Source organism: Dermochelys coriacea, chromosome 4, assembly GCF_009764565.3.
Source record: "Dermochelys coriacea isolate rDerCor1 chromosome 4, rDerCor1.pri.v4, whole genome shotgun sequence".
NCBI lineage: Eukaryota > Metazoa > Chordata > Testudines > Dermochelyidae > Dermochelys > Dermochelys coriacea.
In genome coordinates, this window is record NC_050071.1 from 120,022,184 (window position 1) to 120,034,481 (window position 12,298).

A 12,298-nucleotide genomic window follows, 5' to 3' on the forward strand; every position below is an offset into this window, starting at 1 on the left:
TGTTTGCAATACTTGGCATTTATTCAAAATACTTAAAAAAAATTGCAATAAATACTAAATAAGTCTGCTGTGTGTAAAATGTGTATGATGATGAACTTAAATACAGCTCATTATACCTGAATACTGCATACAATCCAAAAATAAGAATTCATGCCATATGCCACTGACAAGCCAGTCAGTTTTATTTATATGATCTCAATTCTTCAAGATAAGTAAGTACTTCCCTTGTGGAGGTTGAGTTACTTCAGCTGCAAAGCATCCCCAATTGGGGCTTGAACAGATGGGGCGCTGAGCACCTCCTGCAAAGTACTGAGGCCATCATCCCTTAAGGACAACTGGAGGCACTTAGGCCAGAATTGTAAAGGTAGTTTGGTACCTAGAGAGGCAGGTAGGTGTCAAGTGGGATTTTCAAAATCCCTATTAGGCACTTTGAAAAATCCCACTGAGCACCTACCTGCATCTCTAGGCACCTAATACCTTTCAAAAGCTGGCCTTTGGTAATGAACAGGATCAGGCCCTTGCTGAACACACTGAATTTCACCCAAAAGATGTTGGGGGACATTCACTACCGCCCAGAATTGGGTCCCCTAAGACATAACCAATTGAAAACCTTCTAGACCAGTCAGCTGTTAAAAAGATAAATAAGTCAGTTAGGCCATAGGGTAAAAAGAATGACTATTTCAATTTCTATAATAAAAGTGCATTTCTCCAAATGTCTAAAATGCTATTACTGAAAAAATGAATCTCCAACGCCTCCCTCTCCCTCTAACATAGAGAAAACATTTAATGGTTTTATATAACTGTCAAATACATAAATGCCTGGGAAATCTTACTTTAATAAAATAAGTATTTATGTCCCTTTTTAAGAAATAAAAATAACTTGTTTCCTCATCCTGGGGACAAAAATGAAAGCCAGCAATGATTATGTGATTAAGAGCTGCATGGCTGGCATTATGTTTGCAATCCACTGTGCCCAACAGCAAGGGCACAAACTAAAGGCAGAAATTGATAGCAGATATGCAAAGGAAAACTTATTTTTTTATTTAAATTAAAATGCCACTTATTAGTTTTGGAAGGTGGAATATTTTCATGACATATTCTTCAACTCTCTTATTTACCATCATAAATTTTAGAGGCTCTGACCATGAACGTTAAGAGTAATGTTCAAATTCAATGGACACAATGAGGAAAAACAATAGGAAACAATCAAATGCACCAACCTAGTGGAGTGAGGACAATCAATGGGACACAACCATTCCGGGGTACAAAATATATTAGAAGGACGGAACAGGTTGTGGGGGGGGGGCAAAGGAGGGGGAGGAAGGCACTATATGTGAAAGAAAATGTAGAATCAAATGAAGTAAAAATCTTAAATGAATCCACATGTTCCACAGAATCTCTATGGATAGTAATTCCATGCTCTAAGAAGAATATAACACTAGGGATCTATTAACGACCACCTGACCAGGACAGTGATAGTGACGATGAAATGCTAAGGGAGATTAGAGAGGATATCAAAATAAAAAACTCAATAATAGTGGGGGATTTCAATTATCCCCATATTGACTGGGTACATGTCACCTAAGGACGAAATGCAGAGACAAAATGTCTTGATACTTTAAATGACTGCTTCTTGGAGCAGCTGGTACAGGAACCCACAAGGGGAGAGGCAACTCTCAATTTAGCACTGAGTGGAGCGCAGGATCTGGTCCAAGAAGTAACTATAACAGGACTGCTTGGAAATAGTGACCATAATATAACAACATATAACATTCCTGTGGTGGGAAGAACACCTCAAAAGCCCAACACTGTGGCATTTAATTTCAGAAAGGGGAACTATGCAAAAATGAGAAAGTTAGTTAAAAGAAATTAAAAGATACAGTGACGAGAGTGAAATCCCTGCAAACTGCATTGACACTTTTCAAAGACACCATAATAGAGGCTCAACTTAAATGTATACCCCAAATTAAAAAACACAGTAAAAGAACTAAAAAAGAGCCACCGTGGCTTAACAACCATGTAAAAGACGCAGTGAGAGATAAAAAGGCATCATCTGATCTGGGACCACAAACAGGAAGTTGGTATGGCCTCCTAGATAAAGATCTGCACTAGGACTCAGGAGATCCAGGTTCTATTCCCATTGTGACCACTGGCCTACTTGGTGACCATGGGCAAGTTTATTTTGTCTCTCTGTACCTCATTTTCGCCATCTGCAAAATGGGGATAATGATACTGGCCTTCTTTTTATCAGTTGGTCTCAAAAAGCTCTGCAAAATGCTATATAAAAAGCTAGGTATTATTATTAATGTGTGTTCCTCATTATTGCAGGGTAGAGTTAAGGTTGCTTGGGAGCCTGACAAACCCGCAACCCACCAGGTAGGTTTGTCATGGATGTCACGGATTTCTGTGACTTCTGCAGTTTAGGCAGCCCCTGTGCCAGATGCACCGGCTGCTGCTGGTGCAGTCTCAGGCCACCGTGCCTTCCTCCCCTACGCAGCAGCAGAGTTTGGATGTGGGAGGGAGCAGGAGGTTAGGGCATGGGGTGGGCTGAGGCGGGCTCTGGGTGGCGCTTACCTGGGGGGCTCCCCAGAAGTGCAACATCCCCCTCGTTCAGCTGCTAGGCAGAGGCGTGGCCAGACAGCTCTGCACGTTGCCTCCACCCAGAGCGCTGGCTTCACAGTTTCCATTGTCCGGGAACTGTGGCCAATGGGAGCTGTGGGGGTGGTGCCTGCAGGCGGAGGTGGCCAGTTTCAGTTGGATTGTCTTTCCAAATTAGAAAGCGTTACTTAAAAACAGGGCTATTTTATGATATAAAAAAAGTCAGGATAAGATGCATTTTGAAACCTCCTTTCCATACAGGCCTGATAAATCTAGAACAAATGTTTCACTACAATATTATTGAATCCTCAAAAGCACGTAATACAGTTACTACATGCAGTCCACTGACCTTCAAAGGCACACTTAGCATGAGAGATATCAGACTTCTGAGAAGTTTCAATAAAAATTATTTACCCTTGCTTCTCTCTCTGCATCTAGTGTCCCACCAACTTGCTCTTGAAGTAATGCATATGCTCTTTGTAAAGCTTGATATTCTCTGGTTAGTTGACAGAACCTTAAATCAGCTTCTTCTTTAGACGTACTCTTAAAAGAATAGAAAAGCAAAACAGTATATTATCTTCTCTTGCTTCAAACATTAAGCTCTCTGTGCAGGTAAAACAAGGTTAGCAGTAGTTTCAGAGATTATGCAGTAGCTAGTGGAAAATGTAAAATATCTATCAACTTCTGTAAAGATACTGATATGTAGAATTGATGGGAGGGAATGAAAAGGACAGGTGAGAACTTTATGCAGACCTGGGCTTTATGCAAAAGGGCCAAAGACTCTACCAACCAGAATATGAAAGTCTGTTAAATTGCTGCTTCCAAACCCATGTATACAGAGATATAAAAGGACAACACCAATCTTCCTCCGACAGCACTGATGACTCTTTCCCCCACTGGCAGACCCTAATTCCTAGTAGGTTTCAGAGTAGCAGCCGTGTTAGTCTGTATTCGCAAAAAGAAAAGGAGTACTTGTGGCACCTTAGAGACTAACAAATTTATTAGAGCATAAGCTTTCGTGAGCTACAGCTCACTTCATCGGATGCATTTGGTGGAAAAAGCAGAGGAGAGATTTATATACACACACACAGAGAACATGAAACAATGGGTTTATCATACACACTGTAAGGAGAGTGATCACTTAAGATAAGCCATCACCCACAGCAGGGGGGGGAAAGGAGGAAAACCTTCCATGGTGACAAGCAGGTAGGCTAATTCCAGCAGTTAACAAGAATATCAGAGGAACAGTGGGGGGTGGGGTGGGAGGGAGAAATACCATGGGGAAATAGTTTTACTTTGTGTAATGACTCATCCATTCCCAGTCTCTATTCAAGCCTAAGTTAATTGTATCCAGTTTGCAAATTAATTCCAATTCAGCAGTCTCTCGTTGGAGTCTGTTTTTGAAGCTTTTTTGTTGAAGTATAGCCACTCTTAGGTCTGTGATCGAGTGACCAGAGAGATTGAAGTGTTCTCCAACTGGTTTTTGAATGTTATAATTCTTGACGTCTGATTTGTGTCCATTCATTCTTTTACGTAGAGACTGTCCAGTTTGGCCAATGTACATGGCAGAGGGGCATTGCTGGCACATGATGGCATATATCACATTGGTAGATGCACAGGTGAACGAGCCTCTGATGGTGTGGCTGATGTGATTAGGCCCTATGATGGTATCCCCTGAATAGATATGTGGACAGAGTTGGCAACGGGCTTTGTTGCAAGGATAGGTTCCTGGGTTAGTGGTTCTGTTGTGTGGTGTGTGGTTGCTGGTGAGTATTTGCTTCAGATTGGGGGGCTGTCTGTAAGCAAGGACTGGTCTGTCTCCCAAGATCTGAGAGAGCGATGGCTCGTCCTTCAGGATAGGTTGTAGATCCTTGATGATGCGTTGGAGGGGTTTTAGTTGGGGGCTGAAGGTGATGGCTAGTGGCGTTCTGTTGTTTTCTTTGTTGGGCCTGTCCTGTAGTAGGTGACTTCTGGGTACTCTTCTGGCTCTGTCAATCTGTTTCTTCACTTCAGCAGGTGGGTACTGTAGTTGTAGGAATGCATGATAGAGATCTTGTAGGTGTTTGTCTCTGTCTGAGGGGTTGGAGCAAATGCGGTTATATCGTAGCGCTTGGCTGTAGACAATGGATCGAGTGGTATGATCTGGATGAAAGCTAGAGGCATGTAGGTAGGAATAGCGGTCAGTAGGTTTCCGATATAGGGTGGTGTTTATGTGACCATCGCTTATTAGCACCGTAGTGTCCAGGAAGTGGATCTCTTGTGTGGACTGGTCCAGGCTGAGGTTGATGGTGGGATGGAAATTGTTGAAATCATGGTGGAATTCCTCAAGAGCTTCTTTTCCATGGGTCCAGATGATGAAGATGTCATCAATGTAGCGCAAGTAGAGTAGGGGCATTAGGGAACGAGAGCTGAGGAAGCGTTGTTCTAAGTCAGCCATAAAAATGTTGGCATACTGTGGGGCCATGCGGGTACCCATCGCAGTGCCGCTGATTTGAAGGTATACATTCTCACCAAATGTGAAATAGTTATGGGTCAGGACAAAGTCACAAAGTTCTGCCACCAGGTTAGCCGTGACAGTATCGGGGATACTGTTCCTGACGGCTTGTAGTCCATCTTTGTGTGGAATGTTGGTGTAGAGGGCTTCTACATCCATAGTGGCTAGGATGGTGTTTTTAGGAAGATCACCAATGGACTGTAGTTTCCTCAGGAAATCGGTGGTGTCTCGAAGATAGCTGGGAGTGCTGGTAACGAAGGGCCTGAGGAGGGAGTCTACATAGCCAGACAATCCTGCTGTCAGGGTGCCAATGCCTGAGATGATGGGGCGTCCAGGATTTCCAGGTTTATGGATCTTGGGTAGCAGATAGAATACCCCAGGTCCTGGCTCCAGGGGTGTGTCTGTGCGGATTTGTTCTTGTGCTTTTTCAGGGAGTTTCTTGAGCAAATGCTGTAGTTTCTTTTGGTAACTCTCAGTGGGATCAGAGGGTAATGGCTTGTAGAAAGTGGTGTTGGAGAGCTGCCTAGTAGCCTCTTGTTCATACTCTGACCTATTCATGATGACGACAGCACCTCCTTTGTCAGCCTTTTTGATTATGATGTCAGAGTTGTTTCTGAGGCTGTGGATGGCACTGTGTTCTGCATGGCTGAGGTTATGGGGTAAGCGATGCTGCTTTTCCACAATTTCAGCTCGTGCACGTCGGCGGAAGCAGTCTATGTAGAAATCCAGGCTGCTGTTTCGACCTTCAGGAGGAGTCCACCTAGAATCCTTCTTTTTGTAGTGTTGGCAGGAAGGTCTCTGTGGGTTAATATGTTGGTCAGAGGTGTGTTGGAAATATTCCTTGAGTCTGAGACGTCGAAAATAGGATTCTAGGTCACCACAGAACTGTATCATGTTCGTGGGGGTGGAGGGGCAAAAGGAGAGGCCCCGAGATAGGACTAATAAGCGATGGTCACATAAACACCACCCTATATCGGAAACCTACTGACCGCTATTCCTACCTACATGCCTCTAGCTTTCATCCAGATCATACCACTCGATCCATTGTCTACAGCCAAGCGCTACGATATAACCGCATTTGCTCCAACCCCTCAGACAGAGACAAACACCTACAAGATCTCTATCATGCATTCCTACAACTACAGTACCCACCTGCTGAAGTGAAGAAACAGATTGACAGAGCCAGAAGAGTACCCAGAAGTCACCTACTACAGGACAGGCCCAACAAAGAAAACAACAGAACGCCACTAGCCATCACCTTCAGCCCCCAACTAAAACCCCTCCAACGCATCATCAAGGATCTACAACCTATCCTGAAGGACGAGCCATCGCTCTCTCAGATCTTGGGAGACAGACCAGTCCTTGCTTACAGACAGCCCCCCAATCTGAAGCAAATACTCACCAGCAACCACACACCACACAACAGAACCACTAACCCAGGAACCTATCCTTGCAACAAAGCCCGTTGCCAACTCTGTCCACATATCTATTCAGGGGATACCATCATAGGGCCTAATCACATCAGCCACACCATCAGAGGCTCGTTCACCTGTGCATCTACCAATGTGATATATGCCATCATGTGCCAGCAATGCCCCTCTGCCATGTACATTGGCCAAACTGGACAGTCTCTACGTAAAAGAATGAATGGACACAAATCAGACGTCAAGAATTATAACATTCAAAAACCAGTTGGAGAACACTTCAATCTCTCTGGTCACTCGATCACAGACCTAAGAGTGGCTATACTTCAACAAAAAAGCTTCAAAAACAGACTCCAACGAGAGACTGCTGAATTGGAATTAATTTGCAAACTGGATACAATTAACTTAGGCTTGAATAGAGACTGGGAATGGATGAGTCATTACACAAAGTAAAACTATTTCCCCATGGTATTTCTCCCTCCCACCCCACCCCCCACTGTTCCTCTGATATTCTTGTTAACTGCTGGAATTAGCCTACCTGCTTGTCACCATGGAAGGTTTTCCTCCTTTCCCCCCCCTGCTGTGGGTGATGGCTTATCTTAAGTGATCACTCTCCTTACAGTGTGTATGATAAACCCATTGTTTCATGTTCTCTGTGTGTGTGTATATAAATCTCTCCTCTGCTTTTTCCACCAAATGCATCCGATGAAGTGAGCTGTAGCTCACGAAAGCTTATGCTCTAATAAATTTGTTAGTCTCTAAGGTGCCACAAGTACTCCTTTTCTAATTCCTAGTAGCTGTCCCTTCCAACAAATATGTGCCTGGGGCAGAGCTTGACACCTGCTGCGACTAGCTCAATCAGCAGGACACTACCCCTACTTTAGACCTGAGAAAGAACTCCAGGAACCCTAGAGGGAATGAGGAGAGAAAAGTCCCTCACTCCAGTCAGCTCTCATTCTTGCATCTCCTTGTGCTCTGAATGGCAAATTTGGAGTTGGAGGAATGGGGGAAGAGAACAGCAAGAAAGAATACAAACAAAAGAAAACAGAAATGTAGGAAGAGAACTTTACAGATTCCCAAAGCTTGATGTAGCCTTAAAACACTAGCAGAGATTAAAGGAAAGTGTATGTTGGGGTGGAGAGAAAAATGCAGAGTTCCCTAACTGTGTTTATGTTTAGAATTTGAGTGCAGCATAAACTGGCTTGACAGAAAAAGTGAGTCAGAATATGTATCAGAATAGAGAGAGAACAGGGGACAGTGTGTATGAATGGGGGTGGCAGGGAGAGAAATAAAATGGATAGTGAAAGGAAAGAGTGCTGAATGGAAAACATTTGTGTGAAAGGCGGGCAGAGAGTGAATGGCTAATGAGAGAACTGAGGTAAGACATGTGGGTGAGGGAGGGAGGCTGTGAAAAAGAGAAGGAACAGAGACTGATAGGGAGGGATGAGAGAGAATATGACTCTGCACAATTTTATTCACTGACAAAAGTGCCATAATTTTGAAGGACCCGCATTGGACCTCGCTGCTCACCACCATGGACCTGCTGCATGTGCACGTGGACAGAGAGATACGCACCTGCTTTTCTCAGTCAATTAACCTGAGAGTTTTGGGGCAAAGTAATTTAAATACAGGATGATGAGCAAAAGTTGTATACTGGTTACAGAGCTCTAAGAAAAACAACAGTATTGCCAACTCCAGGCATGCAAAAAACATATGTCACGTCCAAAAATCATGACATTGGCTTAAAAATCATTAAGATTTCTTTTAAAATAGTAAACATTGGTGTCTTTTCATTTGCCTTCTGGGTTTCACATGTTCAAACTTTTCTCCACAATCATGAGGGCTAGATTTTTTTTTAAATGAAAGCGGAGATTCTCCTGACTCCAGGAACTGGGGCTCCAAGAAAGAAAACCCCAAACAATATCATGAGACTCAATAAAAATCACTAGGGTTAGGCAATCCCAAAATAACAATAAAATAAGTTGGGTAGAGTAGGGGAATCGGGGACAGGAATAGAAGATAGAGAGGGTATAACTGAAGGGTAGAACGTACGAGTTAGCAAACAGGATAGGGAGACCTTGATTTTACATCTTGTCCTTGGCCTTGCCATTCCTTACTGTAGCCCGGTTGCAGTGCATAACATACAGGTCCAGCAAAAACATGTCTACATATATTTACTACTTAAGCCTTAATAAATTGACAAAACTTTTCTCGATATCAAAAGCATAGCAAGAAGGGTCTGACAGTCCCAAAATAATCAAATAAATCATAATATTCTAGGAACAGCTATTGTGGAGCAGCCATGGATTTTGCCAGTGCAAGTGCCAATTGATTTTCTTATTTTGACAAGCAAGAGATATTGTGATAAAAGCAATTCTATTTCTCAAGCACTGCTGATATTTACCAAGTCTGATTTAACTACTCTGAACTCATCAAGAAGACAGACATTAATGCTGTCATTTATTAGCTGGGTTGCAACGGCTTAGCTAAATTAGTGTATTTTTCATAGATTTCAAGGCCAGAAGGGACCACTGTGATTATCTAGTCTGATTTGTATACCACAGGCCACAGAACTTCCTCCACATAATTCCATATTTTTTAGAAATCATCCAATCTTGATTTTAAAATTGTCAGTAATAGAGAATCCACCATGACTCTTGCTAAGTTGTTTCCGTAGGTTAATTACTCCTACTGCTAAAAATTTACACCTTATTTCCAGTCTTTTACTAGACTGTTCAAGTTGCAAATGCAGAAATACAGAGAAATAGGAAAAATATTAACATTCATTTTTATGTTTTATTATGAAGAAACTTTGCTACTTACATCATCCAAGTCTTCTTCTGGTGTTGCTGGCGTTCTGTCTGTTTTGTCCGTGTTATACGAAGTTACAGATGAGGTTTCAGAGTCAACAGATTCTTCATCAAATCCAAAAAACGTCTCCACAACATGCCTCTGAAATGTCAGTTTTTCTAGGTTACTAATAGGACATTCAGTAATAAGCTATAACCTGGTTAAATAGACAAGTAGACAGCAAAAAAGGTCTTCAGTAAATCCTAGTCTGGCTTTACTCCCAAGATGCTTTGATTCTTACCCACAAGGACAAGAGTCTCAAGTTGGGACACCTTGGCAGTCCCGTTGATTTCAATGGACCTACTAAGGGCTGTAGGATTAAGTAACAAACTGAGGGAGCCTGGGAAGACAAGAGTGTTGCTCCCTCCATGTGTATGCACCATTTGAATGCTGGTAAAGAAATAATTCCTTTCAGCATCTTTTACTAGAATGCTTCAAAGAATCAGATAGCATATTGCACTTGATAGCTGCCAAATACGGTCATGCTCTACCACAAGTATAAAATACACTTAACCACACAGAAAATCATCCATGTTTTGAGATATTAGGTAACCAACCTATTGAGATGCAACATACAAGAGGGTATTAAAAGAGGGGTATATCGTATTCAAAAAAGTTATTCACTGACATTTGTCATTCACATTATTAATAAAAACCAAAAAAAAATCAGAAAGTAGAGCTTAAAATATCGATTTTTCAAAATTATTGCTATCAACTTGAAGTTATCAGTTCATACATCTTCATTTGTCTGAAATACTATCATTTTAAAAATGAGAAAAATGGTTTCTCTAGAAAGAAAAAATAAATACTAGCATGTTTAAGGAAAATTAATCTTCAGTGAAAATTAATATTTCAATGAAATTTTTTTACATCACAGATAACATAACATTGAATTAATGGGTACAGAATATAACAGAACCACATTAAAAGGTACAGGCAAGTAGCGTATATATAACGCATCATGAAAGATATTAGATCAGCTACCAATGTCAGCAGCAAATAAAAAGTCATAACTGCAATGAACCTTTATAGGACTGATAAAAAAGTAAACTGGTCTTAAAATTATCAACCTTTCTGTGCTCTCTTTACTTCAGTTTTTTGATACATGCCCAGAATACAGTAACTCTGCAGGAAATTCTGCTGCTTCAAAAATAAAAGCATCATTTAGACATTCAATTGTGAAAGTTAAACTCTCTTAGTTCTGCTGAAGATCAACAGTTGCAGGAGGGGATACAGGCCACAGCTTAAATTAGCATAACTCATCAACTGCTAATCCAATCATTCTGTGCTGCTAATCAAACCATTCTCTGTAGGATGAGTGTTGAGACTGGCACCATGGCCTATGGAGAGAGAACAGGAGACCTGGGTTCAATTCCTGGCTGTGCCATTGGCCTGCCGGGTGAACTGGAAATTTCACCTCTGTTCCTCAGTTTCCCCATTTGTAAAATGGAGAGAGTGACTCTGACCCCTTTGTAATGTGTTTTGTGATATACTGATGTAAAGCACAATAAAGAGCAAGGTTTTACTGTTTTGTAGCATTGCCACTCTCACTAGAGCTAGGCTGACTTGAGCAGAGCAACTTGAGCGGAGTAACTTGAGCTAACTTGCTGTGAAGACAAACCCTTAGAATAGTTAAAAATTTCATTCACAGACTGAATTAAGAGCCTAATGTTTCTAATATTTCTAGTTTCTAGAAAAATCCCCTTTCAAATATGTTATGTTCATGTTGAAAAAAGTTCAAAAACTGAAAGAAAGTAGAAACCTGAATAAAGCCTGGACTTCACAACTCTGCAGAGGCCACAAATATAGACCCATGCACTTGAAAGATCTCTAGAGATCAGCCTTCCCTTTCCAATCCATCGGGTCATTAGGAATTGCTACCCAATCTATACAGAGGGAGGCAAAAAGAAAAGGGATTTAAGTACTAAAACCTGCTCAGGAACACAGCTATTTTTAGTTATTCAGTAAGCTCCAGGACTTTTCTATGTTATATGTTAGAACTATGTTTAAGACAAGACATTTGAGACGGAAATTAATGTGAGAATTTTAATTCTTTCCTCTAGCATTCATATTCTTCACAATCCTTAGCTTTAGAGAAAGTTTGTTTTCCTTCATTATAAGTCCCTTAGAAAAGAACAAATAGATCATGGTGCACAATGTGTATATGAACCACTGAAGAAACACCCAGCAATACTACAGGGAGCATCAGTAGCGTCATTAAACTCAGGACAAAAGTGTGTTCATCAACACTGAAATGTTCTTTGCAAATATTGAGACAAACCGTAGCTAGATTTATAAATAACTCAGCTTGAATACCTGTTGCTTTAAGAAGAGGTGATCTCAGGGAATAGAAACAAACACACAAAAGATTGGCCCTTTTGATGTATGTAATAGAGCCTTGTTGATTACAGGGATTATTTAAAAATAATAGCTACTGAACTATCAATATACAGATATATTTGTTACTCAGCATATTTAAACACATCATTGGTACCAGGCTTCCAGGAAATATCCACACATTTTAATAAATAATGTAAATGATAATTAGTTAGGGGAAATTAATGTTTCCCATGGTATGGAAACACTCGAAATCTTCAAGGATAGTCTAGGATTGCTAAATACTACACATATTTGTATATAATATTTTGGGTTTAGAGCAAATCTGTTTCATTCACTTTTTATAAACACTGCTAATTACTATGCCTGAATGGAGAATTTGCCTGTTTGTTTTTGAGTTGATTACATACTTGCTGGGACACAATGTAGTATTTAGCCATTGCACATTAATGGCATATTTATGAATTACATCATGAGATAAAAACACAAAATTGTCATTATTAATAATAACTATTTATTGTTGCCAGTGTGATAGTCTAATATTTGTAGCCATTGGCTATAAAAATGGATTCATATCCAATACACAACAAATTAA

General features: G+C 40.9%; 1 protein-coding gene across 15 annotated transcripts in view; it reads right to left on the reverse strand.

Annotated features, from left to right (window-relative positions):
- The window catches only part of JAKMIP1 (janus kinase and microtubule interacting protein 1), a 381,847-nt gene that overhangs the window by 180,602 nt on the left and 188,947 nt on the right, over positions 1-12,298 (reverse strand). For all 15 annotated transcript variants that reach the window (XM_038400934.2, XM_038400923.2, XM_038400933.2 and 12 more), the window contains 2 exons: positions 9,340-9,468; positions 3,013-3,141 (listed from right to left, as the gene is read on the reverse strand). In XM_038400934.2, the coding sequence (XP_038256862.1) occupies positions 3,013-3,141; positions 9,340-9,468 (258 nt within the window). The remainder of the gene's footprint in view (positions 1-3,012; positions 3,142-9,339; positions 9,469-12,298) is intronic.